General features: G+C 39.9%; 1 protein-coding gene across 1 annotated transcript in view; it reads left to right on the plus strand.

The window, feature by feature from the left end:
- The first annotated feature begins 759 nt into the window (after positions 1 to 759).
- LOC134536167 (U5 small nuclear ribonucleoprotein 200 kDa helicase) overlaps positions 760 to 18,741 on the plus strand; it is a 49,277-nt gene continuing 31,295 nt past the window's right edge. Inside the window, exons 1-12 of the mRNA XM_063375799.1 lie at positions 760 to 933; positions 1,057 to 1,220; positions 4,531 to 4,702; positions 7,488 to 7,680; positions 8,085 to 8,236; positions 8,833 to 9,079; positions 11,483 to 11,815; positions 12,835 to 13,028; positions 13,115 to 13,270; positions 14,425 to 14,595; positions 16,564 to 16,734; positions 18,527 to 18,707. Of these exons, the coding sequence (XP_063231869.1) occupies positions 889 to 933; positions 1,057 to 1,220; positions 4,531 to 4,702; positions 7,488 to 7,680; positions 8,085 to 8,236; positions 8,833 to 9,079; positions 11,483 to 11,815; positions 12,835 to 13,028; positions 13,115 to 13,270; positions 14,425 to 14,595; positions 16,564 to 16,734; positions 18,527 to 18,707 (2,179 nt within the window). The 5' untranslated portion in view covers positions 760 to 888. The remainder of the gene's footprint in view (positions 934 to 1,056; positions 1,221 to 4,530; positions 4,703 to 7,487; positions 7,681 to 8,084; positions 8,237 to 8,832; positions 9,080 to 11,482; positions 11,816 to 12,834; positions 13,029 to 13,114; positions 13,271 to 14,424; positions 14,596 to 16,563; positions 16,735 to 18,526; positions 18,708 to 18,741) is intronic.

The raw sequence follows: 18,741 nt of genomic DNA on the forward strand, positions 1-18,741 counted from the left end.
ATGAAGGTTTGTAGAAACTTACACTATTGCTGAAATGTTGAAGAGAAAACTAGAAGTGCTGGCCCGACGTTCGCGGAGCGTCCGACCCCTGGGAGCCCGAGTTCAAGACTGCGCGCGAGACCGCCCGGCGGCCTCGCGCCTAAACGCGTGGAACGCGGGAAAACCGACCCGACCAGTTTTGGACTTAGAAACAAATTACACAACATATGCTTATAAGACAATTAGACATAATTACCCTTACATGAACCCTTCTTTTAAATTGTTATTAATTTGGTTGTTTTAATTACAAAATAAAGTGTTTAATTAGGCGCATTGCCACACCCGGCCGGGCGCTGTCGTCGTCGCGGCGTTCGTTGCGGTGCACTTTCTTACACTTTGTGAAGATCGCGCTCGGGTGTGTTCGTCGCACTTCGGAGCCAGTGTTGCTGTGGCATAACGACCTTTGCGGACCAGAGGGAGCACCGGCGGTTGGCGTCAAACTAAAGTAGAAGTAGGTTAGTTTTATACAAACTCTCTTTTTGACCTTTTAATTCTAGGAGTTCCCTTGCCGTTAAACCTAAGTCGCAATTGTATTTTCAAGAAGCCTTTTTTTGTGCAAGTTAAAAAAAAAATACACCCCAAGTCATTCTCTTTGTTTATACGAGAGGTTCCCAAGTTCCCATTCGTTTTTTGACCTAGGCACAATCATTACTACGGAGCAAAAAAAGACCGCGAGTAAAACATCCGTAGTAACAGCAAGAATTATTTTAGGGTTTCTGGCTTTTCAGTTGTGTATATCTGTTATGATTACGAATGGTGTTGAAACGAGTTTGTTTCCCTATTTGTTTGAGTAATGTCTTAATTTATTATTATCTGTTTCTGAAGTTACAATTTGCTTAAAAAGCCGAGATGGCGGATGCTGCAGCAAGACAGCTTCAGTATGAATACAAAGCTGTAAGTTGAACATTTTTATTATTTATTTATTTTCTACTCTTATGAAATTCATTCACATGCAGCCTATCAACTTATTTCTTTCCAACCGATGCAAAATATTTTATTTTGGTTGTTTTGTTGTAGAATTCTAACCTCGTGCTCCAAGCGGATGTTCGTCTTATTGAGAGACGAAGCCGAGATGAAGCCACTGGAGAAGTTATGTCCCTTGTGGGAAAACTAGAAGGCACCAGGATGGGTGACAGACACCAAAGAACACGCCCGGTTAAAGCAGCTGAGAGGAAGGCAAAGTAAGTTGTTCATTGTTATAACAGAAAACTTAAGAACTTTTGATGTATTTTTTTGTTGCTTATTTGAATCAATTTACAGCAGTACTTACTAAAAAGGATTTTTTGTGTGTAAATATTCACGACAGAAACGCATTGAAACAAATGCAAACAAAAGCCTGAAAATGCATATTTTTACATCTGTACCTTCTTCCTAATCACTGTGTAAAACTTCCTTGTGATACTCTAAGTAGTTTAGCAGAAATTACAATTTTAATGGTTAGGTTAGGTACAACAAATAATCACTTGGTAAATATGTAGTGTAGCGGTATTTGCAAAAAAAAATTTTAAAAATCCGAAAATACTTTTATTATATGCTCTTTCACTTCCTCTTTTCATTAAACCCGGTGGAGATAAGAAATTCCAAATACTTTAGGCGATATCGCCGTTCTTATTTTGCAGGACAAGACCTTTACTATCATTCAACCGTCGCAATTTTTTTTATTTTGCAGTGTGTTCGTGAATGCCTAATTAATTAAAATGGTCGATTAGGTTAGGTCAGTTACATTATAAATACCTTCAAATTAAGTGGACATTAAAAATAATGTGAATTAATTTTAATGGTTGTTTAGTTTTAAAGTATTTATGATGTAACTGACCTGACCTAACAAACCGGGACAAAGGATGAACAGTAAGAACTTACGTAATTTTTTTTTTACTTATTACTTGCGCAACAATATCCACATAACCAATAAAACGTTAAAATTTGAAACGTTAAAAACTCACCTAAGTTAGAGGCGGGTACAATTCCTTTGCCATCAGTAGAAAATGATGTATTTGTCCACCTATGTCGCGAAAAAGAAAAATCATACTCGGAAACAAAAAACACAGTATGAACGCACCTATTGTGATGAAAATTAAAAAATTTGATCTCCTAAAGTATTTGGATTTTCTTATCTCCGCCAGGTATAATGTAAAGAGGAAGTTACAGAGCATAAAATAAAAGTATTTTCAGAATTTTTAAATTTTTTTTAACCAATATCGCCCAACTATGAAAATTAAAAAATTCGATATCTCTTAAAGTATTTGGAATTTCTTATCTCCGCCGGGTTTAATGAAAAGAGGAAGATAAATAGCATATAATAAAAGTATTTTAGGATTTTTAACATTCTCTTTCGCAAATACCGCTACACTACATATTTAGCAATCACGTTTATCGGTTTAAGGTTGCTATAAAATTATTGTGAACATTAGTAATGTAAATATAATATAAATGTTTGTGTTGTTTTTAATAGTGTAGCTGAAACTGTTTTCCATTAGAGATATCCCTGATTAGGTTGTCAACCCCCCCCCCCCCCCCCCCAGCCCTCCTACTGATAACTTGGTACTATCTGCAACTTGATCTTGTGGTTCTCCAGAGGTCATTAGTATAGTTGCTGCTGGTTTTAAAAGATTATATACATTGAGTAGTAGGGAGTAATATTCACTTGAAATGGAAAAACAATTATGTTGGAAAAGACTTGGCCCCAGCTGTAACGTACTGACATTAAGGGCCTGTCTACAATTGTCCGAACCTGTGGGCGGTCTGTGTCCTTATTCTAACGTGAATTACATAACAAAGTGTCGCATTGAAAACAGCCTTGTCTACAATGGCGTTGTCCGATGTCCGAATCATGATACAAATGTACTGATTTCTTAAGTAGTCACTAGAGCGCAGTAAATACAACGTGCCAAAATAAATGCTTTTTTTTTATTGTTTTTGCTTACTAATTTCATGTTTTGTAAATGTGTACACAGCTAAGTTTTCAATATTTAGTTAACTTGTGAAATTTGTGGTATTTAATTATTTTTATTCTGTAAAGCAAAAGTAAATACTAATAAATGTTCATTATTTTCTGAAACCGGATACAAGAAATATCATGAGAGTTCATTCTTCTATGCTAACAAAGGACAGATTGAGACAAAAAGTTCAAGTTGACTAATGTATTCAGACCAGGGAGATCGGACCATTGCCCTCACCACACGTGACGAAAGAGGGTCGTGTGGACACAGGTTAGGACATTGCAGTTGTAGACGGGCCTTAAAAATCCTTGTCTTTTTAATTATAAACAGCCTCAGCTATGCTATATTCCTAATGCTCTCTGGAACCTCAGGGTCAAGTAAGTGGTAGCTAAGATCTACTGAACAGTAGGGCGGTGACAATAGGATCAGGGATTCTCTTGTGGTAGGTATGCTATTCAAGCACAACAAAAATTTATGTTACTATATTTACCTTATAAAAGGTATATAATAGAAGGACAGACACACAATGAAAAGATGCAAAATGTAGTTTAAGTCTATCACTTGAAGAGATAACTTTGTTTTTACAATAACAAAGTGTACAGTAAAATTAATTATGTAAAAGAAATAAATATAACATATTAAAAATTTAAATTTTACATAACTCATAGGTATAGTTTACAAATACTCGTATAGTTGGCATTATTGCTTCAAATCCTAAGGGACCGTACAATTAAGTTTACAGAGCGTATTTGGCAGGCAGATAAAATTTTAAACTACTGGTAAACTGAATACAGTATCGCAATAATGTTTTATAGAGAGACTAGCAAATATTTTAGGAACTAAAAGTAAAATGCATTTTTGAATTTCCAACGACATGCAAACATCTTGTTCCAAGAATTCACAATGGCGAAAAACATATAGTTGTAGGTATGAACATGCTACTGTGAAATAATTCTGCCGTAGCTTATGAAATAATATTAATATTGAAATGCCTTTTTACAGTGATTATGAAAAAGGTAAGGATATAAAACAATTCATTTTCAAATTTTTGTTTGACTTTATTTTGATGCAATCCTGTTTTTAACATTTACCTTTTTATTATTTAAGGAGAGCTTCTTTTCAGGAAATTAGGAATATAAATATGCTTTTTTTCAATTCCTTAAATTTTTTTTGAACTTAGTCTATAAGAGGGTATTGTGATAGTTCAAGTAGTCTAGTTTTACATAACCAATTCTGTAGCCTATGATGTACAATATACAAGAGAAGCAGGAATCATAATATATATTCACAAATGTCTGTCTTTTTAATTTTTTTTAGTTGTTTCAAATTATAATTAGGTTTTTAATTTTTTTTAAGTACCATTCTTTTTTATAGTAATTCTCCTCGAGAAGTAAGAATCATTAAGTTTGACTTCCATGCAGATTATATCGAGCATTTAATTAATTAAGAGCTATTATTAAATTATCTGAGTATCTATACATAAGCTTTTCACCTGTTTCAGCTGTCCACCAGTTATTTCCTTGGTTAAATTGTTAGCGTGTCTTTTCTGCAGACGTCAGAAGAGGGACGAAGCGCAGTATGACTTTGCCCGGATGAAGGGCGCGACTCTGTTGTCGGAAGGCGTGGACGAGATGGTGGGCATCCTGTACCGACCGAAGACCCAGGAAACTCGCCAGACGTACGAAGTGCTCTTGAGCTTCATACAAGAAGCGTTGGGGGATCAGGTTTGTCCCACAGTGTTGCCGGTGGTTGTAGGCTCTTGTCAATCTAAGTGCCTCGTTGATTTTAGTTGTGACTGAATTCAGGTAGACCTGGACTCATGAATGTACATAAGGTAAGTGCACCGGTACTCGTCACTGCTCCAATGGTCGTCACTAGCAACTTCAAATGTAAATAATAGAGAAGTAGCTCAATATATCGCCAACTTAAATATTGACAAAAATTTGGTCGACGTTCTAGCTGAAATTACCACAATAGTTTTCGGAACAAACACTATTTTCAATCAAAAAAAGTCCGTGCATCAAAAGTTCGTAGAGCAGTGAAGATAAATAGGGGAATTACTATACTAAAACACTAAGGACGTTAGTGCACATTTTTACTTCTAATTCTGTAATTTTTCATGTTTATTCGTGATGTTTTGTGCTGAATGTGTTAGTTAAATGTTCTTGAAGAGGTGAAAGTGTTTATTTAAAAAAATTCGTTTTCTTTGTATGATTTAGTTAGGGTGACGAAAACTGGATCAATAAAAACCTTGTATTGCTAGTGTTCGTCATACCTGACGAGCACTGGTACATTTAATATTTTATTTAAAGTTGTGCTAAGTTACACCCTAAAGTTCTTAAATAATATTGGTTCTTTGTTGTTAATAGACAAAGTACGTTATTATGATCAGATCCAGTAGTCGTCACCTATGACGACTTCCGATGTATGTGTATGACGACTTCTGGGTCGGAAATTACTTTACTTTATTGATTGCAAAAATTGTGTAGGCATTGTTGTTTACATTAATTTAGGGGTCATTCGATATATATTTTGACATTAATAAGTAAACTAAACATTGTAATATGTCTCGTTCTTTAATTACAGGGCAAAATGCCAAAACGGAAAATACTGTTGTATGAAGAGTCAGCCATGGAAGCTGCTCTTAAAGATGTAGCGAATGGTATGAGTATAAAATGAGCAGCGGAAAAAAATAGTGTGCCAAGGAACACATTGTCCGATAAACACAAAGGCAAATCGCCCTTGGGTAGGAAGATGGGCGGGCCCTGATTCATTTTTATATTTTACTTGTGATACCGCATAACATGCTATGTTATGTTGCAGCAACGAATTGAGTCGTATTGCGTACGCGTACAGTATGACGTCGCGTAAATAATAATAAATAGAATAAAAAACAATTAACAATATTTGATAATTAAACAGTTTTTGTTAACCAAGAAACAATTAAATCTCATTAGAGCGGCTTTATTATATCTCTTTTAAGATAAGAACAAAAAAAAACGTGAAAATACGCGATAGTGAAAAACAAAAACATACATATTTCTAATTTGTAAAAAAATACTTTGTTACGTTGTTTCTGTTCCAATCTCAAACTTTGTCTACACACATAATACCTTTAATAAACAGTAAAAAAACTTAGACGAGGAATTTCCAAATTATACTTTGTTAATAAACAAACATCGTTCTTTGTATCGTAAATTCATTGAATATGCGCGCGCATGCGTAAAATATACGAGAAATGTGAGTAACAAAATGCAGCCGTGTGTAACGTTTCGTTACTCGTTACTAGACGGCACACCCGTTACTCAGTAACGAATACATTCGGTTTGCTACAGCTCTATGTGCTGTCCCTCTTTGTTCCGTGAGTGCTGTAAGTAAATTCAAAATTTAATGAGGATTATTCATTATATTACTGAACAATCTTTATGAAATGCCATTTTGATGTTTAAAATATAGTACCAAATAAAATTTGAAGCCCAAATAGTACAATACTATCATTCTGGATCCATGAATTTAAACTAATGCAGCAGAAATCGCACATGACGACTACTGGCACAAACATGTGACGAACACTGGCAAACACGAAAATTTGCATGACGACTACTGGCTCGAAATCACACTTTTTTCAAAATTATAAATCTACAAAAATAATTTGTGTTTATCGAAGAGTGTTGGATAGCATTGTAGAGTAAAGTTTGAGGTTAAAAACAAACATGTAGGGGCAGTAATACACCTACAAGGTTATGTACACAATTTTTTTTTTATAAAACTCTTCTTAGCATGACGACTACTGGTACATCTACCTTAATTCCTATTACATTTTCAATAATTGGTGAATTCAGAACCAAATTCTTGTTAATTTGGCTAACTGTTTGATGTGGTATTAAAAATATTGAAATGGTCATTGTAATTAGCATTTGGCTTAAAACTCCATATATATCCCACCTAAATTGGCTGCATTTATATTAGTACAGTCAAGAAACTGTTAATAGGTGGTGTCGGCAATAAAAGTACATATTTTGATGTCATCCATCCCTTACAAATGTGTTTTTTTTTTTTTTCCATTGGCTAAAGTATATAGGGATGTGTGCACTATGTACCTGTTCGGAAGCATCCTGTATAGTGTGTACGTGCACAGAATGTTTTATATTCTGTGCCTTGTCTACCTCCATTGGTATTTCTTGTATTTTTGAACGTGTTGGAGAACCTCAGGGTCAAGTTACAGCTGATATAAAGTAAAAAGTAGGGCAGTGACAATAGGATCAGGGATATCTCTTGTGGAAAACAGTCTCGGCTATGCTACTTAAGCACAACAAAAAATTATGTTACTATATTTACCTTATAAAAGGTATAATAGAAGGGCAGACAATGAAACAGATCCAAAATGTAGTTTTAAGTATATCACTTGAAGAGATAACTTTGTAGTATACAGTAAAATTAATTAAAGAAATAAGTATAACAGATTAAAAATGTAAAGTTGACATAACAATGACGGTTGTCTCTGAGCAGCCCCGGGACATCCTGTGCGGGGCAGCTGACGAGGTTCTGGCGGTGCTGAAGAACGACCGCCTGAAGGAGAGGGAAAAGAAGAAAGAGACGGAATCCTTGCTCGGTCCACTGGCGGAGGAGCGGTTCGCTCTCCTCGTCAACCTGGGGAAGAAAATAACCGATTTCGGCACGGAGGAGAAAGTGCAAACCACAGGTTCGTTTCGTTTGAAAACATTAAGGAATATTAAAATTGATCCGTCCTTTTCATGTCACTTTCTCTTTGTCGCTCCTCTCGCCTCTCGTGATAAAGCTTGCGTTGATTGAAGGACAGTTTACTGATTTTGTGTGTTAAGTGTAGTTTCAGTTTACTCCCTCCTCCACGATCATAATTTTAAATGTGGGCCTGTAATAAGTTCTTAGCAACAGTCAAAGATCTAAATGTTACGCATGCTGTCCTCATTCACCAACAGAACATTGCAAGCGTAGTTGCAATTAAGTAATGTACATTGATAGTAAATTTGCAATGTAATAATAGTCCCTGCTTAGAAACTGGTAATCAGCTGCGAAAGAACATTGTCGAGAGCTGAACTTTACGTAAGACTCGTTATTTTGTTCCAGACGAAAACATCGATGAGACGTACGGCATCAACGTCCAGTTCGAGGAGTCCGAAGAGGAAGATGACGAGGACATGTACGGGGAAGTGAGGGAGGAGGAAGATGACGACGAAGGGGAAGAGGCAAGGCTGGACGGGGCCATCCACGCTGAGAATGTAAGCTTCTTCGATAGAGCTCTGTAGCTTTTGATTTTGTGAAAACTTTTAGTTAAATTGTTTTAATTTTCATTCAGAGATAATAGATTTCTTTTTTTTTTTACTTGCTGTACCACTCGGCCACCGCATCTCTTGTGTCTCTTTCAAATTTCACGATGTTGTTTCACTTCCATTTTCTATTTTATACACATATGTGTGGAGTAGGCTAATATTTTTGCTTCGTGATGCTCTTGTCTCTTTAGCATTGCAGTTAGTGAGTAAGCATATCGATGGCTTAGAATGAAAAACCTCGTATCTCAATTTTTGGACGAAAATACGTTTTTTTTTTTTTTTTATGTTTTTGGCTGGAAAACCTCGTATCTCACAAAATGTTTGCTTGACAGAAATAAAATGTGCATCCTACTGCTTTCTATCGGGGGAAAAATAAGAAAACACGTATATCAGTAGCACGGTTTTTTTGTCTCTGCTGTAAAATGTGCATTTTATGAGATACAAGGTTTTCATCCTAAGCCATCGATATAGGAATATGGAAGGGGGGGGGGGGGGAAACGCCAGCGACGGCCGACTGCACTGTTGGTTGCGTGCCTGCCCCGCAGCTCGGCGGGGCGGAGGAGATGAAGAAGGAGAAGACGCTGCACCCTCTGGACATCGACGCGTACTGGCTGCAGCGCCGGCTGTCCAAGTTCTACGACGACGCCATGGTGTCGCAGGCGAAGGCCGCGGAGGTTCTGTCCGTGCTGCGCGACGCGGGAGACGACCGCGACTGCGAGAACCAGCTGGTGCTGCTGCTGGGCTACGACTGCTTCGACTTCATCAAGCTGCTGAAGAAGCACCGTCAGATGAGTGAGTGCACGGGTCTGGCGGCTTCGCTTGCCCGTCACGTGCGGGGTGGCTTCAAACTGTGTGGAAACAGGGTGAAAAGCCAGGGAACTGAACAAAAGTGGGATGCATGACCAGTGGCGGATCCAGGATTTTGGTTTGGGAGGGGCTTGACCCAGCTGAGGCTAGGCTTTATCAAGGCAAACATTAAAACGATAGTGGACCCAGATGCTTTTGGATGGGGGCTTGAGCCCCTTAGGCCCCCCCCCCCCCCCCACTCTGGATCCGCTACTGTGCATGACCACCACACACGTTAGAAGTAGACTTCACACTTCAGTGATCCGTTCGGAAAAATAGAAGGAAAAAAAATAGTGCGTGGAGTCCCTCCGCGCGGAAGAAGTGAAACTTCGTAATGTGGAAATTAAAATAGGAAGGGGTAGAAATTGATTTTTAGTGAAATCATATTGTTTCTTTAAGACAAACCTTATTAACATTGCTTACAATTCACAATTGATCGCATCTTTTAATTATCATTTTCAAGTGGAGAAATATCTAAATCTATAACATTTACAATGGGATTATGATAACTAAACTAAGATACGAAATGTTTGAGCTCTATTTTTTCAATATTTCTTGCAAAAACTGCATCAATGGTAGTTCCCCCTTTGGTTTTCACGACGCTCACACTGTTTACTTCGCTGCATAGCAAGAATGCCACGTGCATGTGCTTGGGATCTACCAACTCACTTTCTTTCTCTCTCCTACTTTCTACCTTTGTGTATCTTTCTTTCTCTCTCCCTCTTGCGTTGGCCTGTAATACTACGCGCATGCGTTCGAGTGCCACGCATTCACTCTCGCTCTGTCTCTTTCTATTCCCCCTCCCCAGGAGCGTTAAACGTTTAACGCAACCTTGTTGGAAGTCGCATTAGAAGTTTCATTTCAATATATTCAGTAATTCACTTGATTGTTAAAGTCAAACACCAAAGTATATACACTATGGCGGTGAGAAAAAAAATGGCAATCTTAAAACCTGCAAAAAATCAAACAGTTGACTAACTTAATTGTGACGAATCGAGCGGGTTGATAAAACACTCAAATGTTAATGAATTAGTTATTTATCGATAAGAACATTTTTTATTGTATGCCTATCACTAACAACAGGTAACTGAGCTTTGCTTGCTTGGTAAATGAGAGTAAGGAAGGAATTGAAATTTTTTTTAACATTACTTATATTCAGTTTGGGGTAAATACATGTACAAATTAACGAAACAGGGTTACTAGTACTATAAATTCCTTGAAATGTTATATGAATTTGTTCCATTTGAAATGGAAGTTGTTTTGTGTGGTATGCCTATTAGTAACAACAGTCCTGCATGTGCATTATAACTAGATGGGAGAAAAAGATAATTTTTAATAATTTTGCTTGAGGTAAACACAAGGGAACCAACATCAGGTAAAAAAATACTACGTACGTACCTTTGGTTAGCTGTCAATAAAAATTTTTATTCTGAAAATGGAGTTTTATAGTTTTCCAGTTATTCAACTGATTTTTCATTCAATCATCCTATCTCTCTCACACCCCAGTCCACTTTTTAGTTTGAAATGTACATCAAACTGCTTTTCGTAGCAAAGTTGAAAGCAGACACGTTTAATTTCATTATCTTAATTTACGAAACTAATGCTACATGTAGACGGGCAGGCCCTTTGCAGTCTGCTCTCATTCCACTCAAGCTCAAAAGCACAATTGTAAAAAGTAGAAATAGGGGGAAGGTCTGGATCTCAAACTTAAAACCTGATTTTACAGTTTTTGTCTATAAAAAAAAGCTCCTTAAAAACCACCCTCTTTTAAAATAATAATGGGTAATATTAAAAATGTTAAATCTGTTATAAATTATTTCCAGTACTATCCCACCAGCAGTTTCACATATTTTTTTTTATATATACTAATTCCCTTTGGTTATTGCATTATGTTTTATGACCAACGAATTGATCGAAAAATATCCATACTGTAGTCAAACTAAACCCCCTCAAAACAGTCAAATTGTCGTGGCACTTTTCCGAGAAATGTATTTACAGTGCTATAGGTACTGACGCGACCGTCCCGTGCGCTATTGTATTGTGAATCTTGTACGCACGACCTACTGTTGCTGTAATTTTTCCAGTTGTGCACCCAGCGTAATGTGGTTGTTTTTTCTAGTGATAGAAAAATATCTATACTGTAGTCAAACTATTACCCCCTCAAAACGATCAAATCGTCGTGGCACTTTTCCGAGAAATGTATTTACAGTGCTGTAGGTACTGACGCGACCGTCCCGTGCGCTATTGTATTGTGAACCGTGTGCGCACGACCTACTCAGTCGTGCGCCCAGCGCGGTGTGTGAGAAGCGGGAGACAGGGTGATATGCGATGTGTGCTTGTGGCCCGCAGTCCTGTACTGCACGCTGCTGGCGTCGTCGCAGAGCGACGCGGACCGCCAGAAGGTGCGGGACCGCATGAACGAGGACGCGGGGCTGGCCCGGATCCTGCGGCAGCTGGACACGGGCAAGGGCGAGGAGGACGGGGGAGGGGAGGAGGGCGCCCGGGAGCGCGCGGCGCACCACAAGAAGCACGCGGAGGAGGGCGGGGACGGCGCGGGGGGCCAGGTCCCGGGCTCGCGCACGCTGCTGGACCTGGAGGACCTGGCCTTCACCCAGGGCTCGCACCTCATGGCCAACAAGCGCTGCCAGCTGCCGGACGGCTCCTTCCGCAAGCAGAGGAAAGGTCTGTCTGTCCCTCGTTCTTTATTGCATTCCTTAATGTTTCTGTGGTTGGGGAGTGTGTTGGAAATGAAAATGCATACTGTTATTTTAACGGAATAAATGTAACCAATACTGGACTGCAGTCGCACCTGTGTTTCCGTACCATGTGCGTCTCTGCCTGAGGACGGGAGCAGATAGCAGTTCCCGAAACGTCGCTTGTTTCTGTTTTGGTAAAATTATTGTGTTTGCTTGTCTTTTCTTTTTTCATTCTCTTAGTACATTTTTCTTTGTTTTTCTTTGTTTGTTGACCATATTCCTGTTTCGGAATATTTGGTGGTGTTCATATCCTTGTTGACAGCAGCAATTGTTTGCTTAATTTTGTGTGTTTTTGTCTTTTTTGGTAATTTTTATTTATTTATTTTATTTATTAGTTTTTCTTCAACAGAAAAAGTTCTTAGCAATGGTGTACGTCCAAAAACTTACATCAAGTAACTTATACATTAATTCAAATTAATAAAAATCTTCAGACGGTGGCTGATTGCCGAAAACCTTGTGACCGTTCACAGTTTTTTACATCGTATATGTTTCGGCCCCCCGTCTGGGCCAATGATCTTGTTAATAATTTCAGCTTGTGTTGTTGAAAGGAAGTGGAGATAGTTCTAGAGTGAGTTAGTCCCCCACAATCCTGGCCACAGTTAGCGGCACATATTTTGTATTACGTTTATTTAGGGTGTAGGAGCTCGTATGTTTTGGGCACTTGATTAAGTATACATTTGTGGAATAATGTTACTTGAAGTCACCAAAATAATATAATTGTTTATTTCCTCCTGGTGGTTACAGATAAGAGTGTTTACGTATTTCAGACTGTAGCATGATATGATAGCTTGATATGTGTTTTACGCCTTGTCATGCCAAAACATTTTGGTAAATAGCTCAAAAATTGACATCATAGCCACGGTGGACTAGTCCTCATTTAATTCGTGTGTCTGTGAAGATGAAGTTGGTTGGTTAGCGTTACGTTTCTGTAACTGTGTCCTTCAGGCTACGAGGAAGTGCACGTTCCGGCCTTGAAGCCGAAGCCGTTCGACCCGGACGAGACCTTCTACGCCGTAGACAAGCTGCCCAAGTACGTGCAGCCGGCGTTCGAAGACGTCAAGTCCCTGAACCGCATCCAGAGCCGGCTCTACAAAGTGGCCCTGGACAGCGACGAGAACATCCTGCTGTGCGCGCCGACTGTAAGTATTCGTTCTGCCGGTTCGTCTCGAGGTTTTGCTTGTCTGTAAGGTTTTGGCACTTCATGTTTTGTGTCTTGACGTCACAGGGCGCCGGCAAGACGAACGTCGCGCTCCTCTGCATGCTGCGGGAGATTGGCAAGCACATCAACGCGGACGGCACGATAAACACGGACGAGTTCAAGATAATCTACGTCGCCCCGATGAGGTCTCTGGTGCAGGAAATGGTCGGAAACTTTGGGAAGGTAGGTTTTGTCAGACCATGCTTTGTTTACTATTTTCAGATACAATGTGTTCATTGTTTTAATTGTTTTGGTGAAATAAGTATCATAAAACATTTGTGTCAAATGTGTTCAATAATATGCTCTCTTTTAGAATAAACAGAATTAATAAAAAAAAAAAAAAATAACACCCAAATCTCCTGTTTTAAAAATGAATTTGGCCTAAAAATAATACCTTTTTATGGATGTGTCATTCCACATTTCTTTGATTCCCATTCCACAGTTTCTTTCGATTCCGGGTTTAATTCCAATTCTGATTCCCAATTTTACAAATCAATAATTTTTGTTCGTGTAAAATTTCTGTCTCCTGCCATGCTCTTTGAAAGCCTTCTTTGTTGTGTTTTATTTAATTATGTCCGTGAATGTTTACAGTGACATCAAAAATCTAATTGATCATGCAATTGTTTTGCTTATTGTGATTAAAATTCACAAAATATTAAATAATGCAAGCTGTCGGGGTCACTGCAAATTAAAAATCAAAATGAACGTAAAAACGGCAGTTGTGATCTAACCTTCAAATACTGCACCACATATTTTGTATATTGGTTCTAGGCGAGATGCGCAAACCTTGTCGGCTTACTGGCCGGAAAATATGACAATTGTGGCATGAATCATTTAATTTATGTGAATCTATTTTGCATCCAAATTATTGACAGATCTTATGACTTTACCATGATACGATTCTTCACGTGGTACGATTCCTTACAGCTAGAGACTGGAAAAATTCGCGCTTTGGATGACCTCTAGGATAGACTCCACAATCCCCTACACACTCAGACAAATGCCTCCTGCTCATTGGCTATTGACTCGTGACACCTGTCAACTGGGATGCTTGCGATTCGATACTTTTTTCGGTTGAAAGTTTTTCATTTGGCTCAAAGTCCTTCAGATAAGCTGTCAGCCAATCGCAAAAGCAATATAAAGGTACAGTTGTTCGGATTATATCGTGAAATGAATCCGCGAATATTTCCTGTCTCTACTTACAGCTTGTGAAACGGACAGTTCTGATCCTGGGGTAGGATCTGTGAAATTCGAAGAATGGACGTGCCCCATCCCTTATGGAGTCTCGTGACCAGGAACGGGTGTTTGAGCCGTGTGTGGTTTGCCGGTGGGTGCAGCGGCTGGCGACGTACAACCTGACGGTGTCGGAGCTGACGGGCGACCACCAGCTGACCCGGGAGCAGATCCAGGCCACGCAGGTGATCGTGTGCACGCCCGAGAAGTGGGACATCATCACGCGCAAGGGCGGCGAGAAGACCTTCGCCCAGCTCGTGCGGCTCATCATCGTGGTGAGCTCCCTCTTGGCACTCGTCGAGTGTTCTGCGTTTGTTTCCCAGCAACTCTGTCCAAAAATAGGTGCCTTTGAACTGGTGACTAAAGTTGAGAACACACACAAAATATGGACGGTCTCCGAGTAAAAGGTAACAAGTCACATTTTGGTGATATTTAGTTTATTCCAGCAATAAGTCACAAAGTATACTTAGAATATGTAATGCATTTTTAATCATTGGCAACTATGTCGGTGAATATGTTGGTAAATAAAAGAATAATGCAAGAAATATTTAAGTATTTAACTTCAATTTTTATCTAAGTGTTTTTTTGTTTCTCCTGCAAAAAGTGAATTCTTGACTTGTTACCTTTTACCCGGAGACCGTCCATATATTTTCTGCAGTTTTGTTGGCATGCGGTAATTGTTTTAAGTCTTTTAATTTGACAGGGTTGAATACTAAAACTTCAGGCATGCTGAGAAATTTGAGATATGAGCTGTGGTCGTGTTGAGTTCCAAATTTTTCAATAATGAACCCAAATGATAGCCATGACTATAAAGCTCACAGATTCAAAGGGTGTTTACTAGATCCCCAAAAGTTCCCAAAAAGTTTATAGGTCATGAAAGTCACTATACATTATATATATATATATAATAAATTCAGCCAAATTTAGTGAATATTGTTCTAAATTGTTAGTAGTTTAAACTTTTATATGAAGTTTCTGAGATTGTAATCTTACAGCACATAATATTTTAAATTTGGCTTTGTGGGTAAAATCTTGCATGTATAAAATTACTTGCAGATCTTGATCTTTATTATGTTTCTATCAGTTAATTAAATAATAGCAACTGATTTTTGCTACTGCATCTAATCAAAGTTGGCTTTCATTCTTCCCCTTTGAATTAGTTGTATCTTGGAAGTCACTGTGATTGATCAGTCATATCACTCCCCCTACCACCAGTGGGATCTGGGATCATTTCCCGACAGTCGTGCCTGAACATTTCCTTGGTTGATGAACGTTTGCGGTGAGTTGGATGGGTTTCCTCGGGGATTCTCTTGCTTCTCCCACCAGTGCATTCCGTTAATGCTCCACTCGTGTCTCGACGACCAGGACTCCACAAATCCCTGGGCCCGGGTCACTGAGACACAGTGGTTTTGGAAAACTTCAGCCCAACAGTTGTTGCTACAAGATCTTATTGCGCCGAAATATCTGGCTCTGAGAGAAGAACCAGGAAACGGTATTTAAATTTGCAAAAGTCAACTCTATAAAAACTGATATTGTACCGAGTGGGAATATAGGAACCGTTTGGTATTTTAACGTAAAACTTCTCACAGGCGTATTTTTTTTTATGGCCGGTTCCTAGATTTTGTGCCTGGCTCCTGCACTTTCCAAGATTTTTGCAGAGGCCTGCTGATGACCCTGATGTTAACTAGCTCAGTAGAGTAGTTAGGTAATAGCTTTGAATATATATACTGTATAGAAGTCGCCAGCCCAGGTTAAAATTTCTTATACGATTTCGAGGTAGTTGGTTAATTCACCGCCGCAATCGCCACCATCTCTAGGACATCGACTTGTGGTGGTCCCTAGCGGGCAAGAGTCGAACCTCTTCAAACACCCCTTCCCCACCCTCCCCTCAAACATGCGTTATCCTCCACCCACCCTCTACCCCCACCTCTCATCCCTACAGTTTTGTGACGCGCAAACTCCCGTTGAACGACCTTGAGCTGCAGTGAATGTTGGGTGGGAGGTATGCGGGGGATTGACAGCTAGCGACAGTGCTGCGCTCTAACGTGCAAATAACAACCTAAGACGATACAGGGCGTTACGGCAGCGCCCTGCAGCGGTGTAGTTCCAAAGCTGCTCGTCATGCGCTCCTGAAAAAACGTAAAGTGAATCCTATCCACTCGCGACTTCTATACAGTATATATATATATTCAAAGGCGGTGGCATCTGGCGCGGTCGCTACAGAAACGTGTGGTGTGTGGCAGGACGAGATCCATCTGCTGCACGACGAGCGGGGCCCCGTGCTGGAGGCCCTGGTGGCACGCACCATCCGCAACATCGAGACCACGCAGGAGGACGTGCGGCTGGTGGGGCTGAGCGCCACGCTGCCCAACTACCAGGACATCGCCACCTTCCTACGGGTCCGCCCCGAGACGGTGAGAGCGCTCCTCTCGACGCGCGCGTTTCATGATCAGTATTGCTTCTCTTACCGTTCTTAAGCTATAGTTTGGGATGTTGGGTATTGTGGAGGACTAGTCAAAATTGATGCTGTGTTTGGTTTTCCATGGAATGTTCAGCTATGGCAGACTGTTGGTTCTTGTATTTGTAGGCTCTGATAATGTTCTTTTATTCTGGTTGTGATTCTTCTGCATGTTTGCCCTGTTTACAGAAAAATCAATCACAACTAGAATAAAAGAACATATTTCAGAGCCGACAAATATGAGAACCAACAGTCAGCCGTAGCTGAACACAGTTGGCAGCTGTGAGATGCCAGGATCATTCTGTCGACCTGTAGTTCCATAGACAGACAGGATGTCCACGTTCTGAATATCCAGGGAAAAATTATGGATGTTGAAATTTTTCACAGAAAGTCAGGGAATTAACTTTAAAACCTGGAAATTTCTCAGTGGTAGTAATTTGAGGGTGCCTTCACCCGGATTTTGAACACATATTTTTTTTTACTCCCAGATGGTGTTTTAGTGCATAGTCATAAAACATTGTAAAATGGCGTTTCGCAAGTTCTGTTTCGAACTGCCACAGCTATGGGGTTGGGGGAGGCTGGTGAAACATGCTGCTACACTCTGAACATTTACTTTGAATTTAACTTCTTTAAAAGCACAGCAATTTGGTAGCAGTGCAGTGTTAGCTGTTGAATTACGCAGAAGAGCATACGTCAACTTTACCAACCAAAATTTATAGGCACGTTAATTTTGTGGGTGCTAGTTCACTGGACATTTACAACTAAGAGAGGGAGGGAGAAAGAACCGTCAGCACTGTTACATGGCCTCGTGCACACACACACTGGCTAGTTATTTTATTTTTATGTTTTCCTGTCCTCGTTTTTTGCAGCGCAACAGACGTGTCACTTGCCAGTGAAGCTTCGCATTTGTTACGAAGCTTTAGATCATTGGAAGCCTAAGATTCGCTCATGAAAACATTAATTTGTTTTTGTGTTTTTTTATGTTATGCTTGAATGAATTGGGTTAATTGAGAAAAAAAATGCAAACGAGGGACTTCCGTGTACTTTTATGAATGCTCAATGTTAATATTATTCATTGTTATTTTATATTTTTTTATTGAATGATGTTATGCATAGATCCCAATTAGTTAATCACGTAATTTGTTCAAATAATAAAAAAAAAAATTTACTTCAATCCTGTATTTTAAAAAAAAAAGTATAATGCAGCTTTGCTGAGAACAATATTCTAAATTCGATTCGACTTTGCGAATATTTTAAGCATTCGGTTGGATTCAAGTTTTGTGTATCGAAAACTTATTATTCGCACCGGGATTTTGCTTGGTAACATCAAGTTTGCAATCGTGAGTGGACTGTGTGGTGTTGGTGTTGGCAGGGCCGCAACTAGAGTCTCTGGCAACCGGGGCAGGAATGGTTTCATGAGCCCCCCCCCTCCTCTTTTTGCACATACCACACCAATAAAGCGGATGTCCGGGGGGGCCCCTCCCACGGAAAAATGGTGCCATTTAAGCAATTTTCCATACCTACATGTAACAGTTTCTGTGCTACTGTAACTTCCTTGCAAAAACTTTTTACCAGTTGTAGTAGGAATTACAATGCAAGCGATTTCGGCGCCCCCACAGCTTTGCGCCCGGGGCGTATGCCCCGCTTGCCCTCCTCCTAGTTGCGGCCCTGGGTGTTGGTGAGCCGCCGACCAGCGGGTCATGCGGGGAGGAGCGCTTGACGTGGGGGGCGTGTGGTGTGTTGCGAAGGGCCTCTACTACTTCGACAACAGCTTCCGGCCGGTGGCGCTGGAGCAGCAGTACATCGGCGTGACGGAGAAGAAGGCCATGAAGCGCTTCCAGGTCATGAACGAGATAGTCTACGAGAAGGTGATGGAGCACGCCGGCCGCAACCAGGTGCTGGTGTTTGTGCACTCGCGCAAGGAGACGGGTGAGCGAACACCCCACTTTCTAGTTACCGACAT

This window comes from Bacillus rossius, chromosome 10, assembly GCF_032445375.1.
Source record: "Bacillus rossius redtenbacheri isolate Brsri chromosome 10, Brsri_v3, whole genome shotgun sequence".
Lineage (NCBI taxonomy): Eukaryota > Metazoa > Arthropoda > Insecta > Phasmatodea > Bacillidae > Bacillus > Bacillus rossius.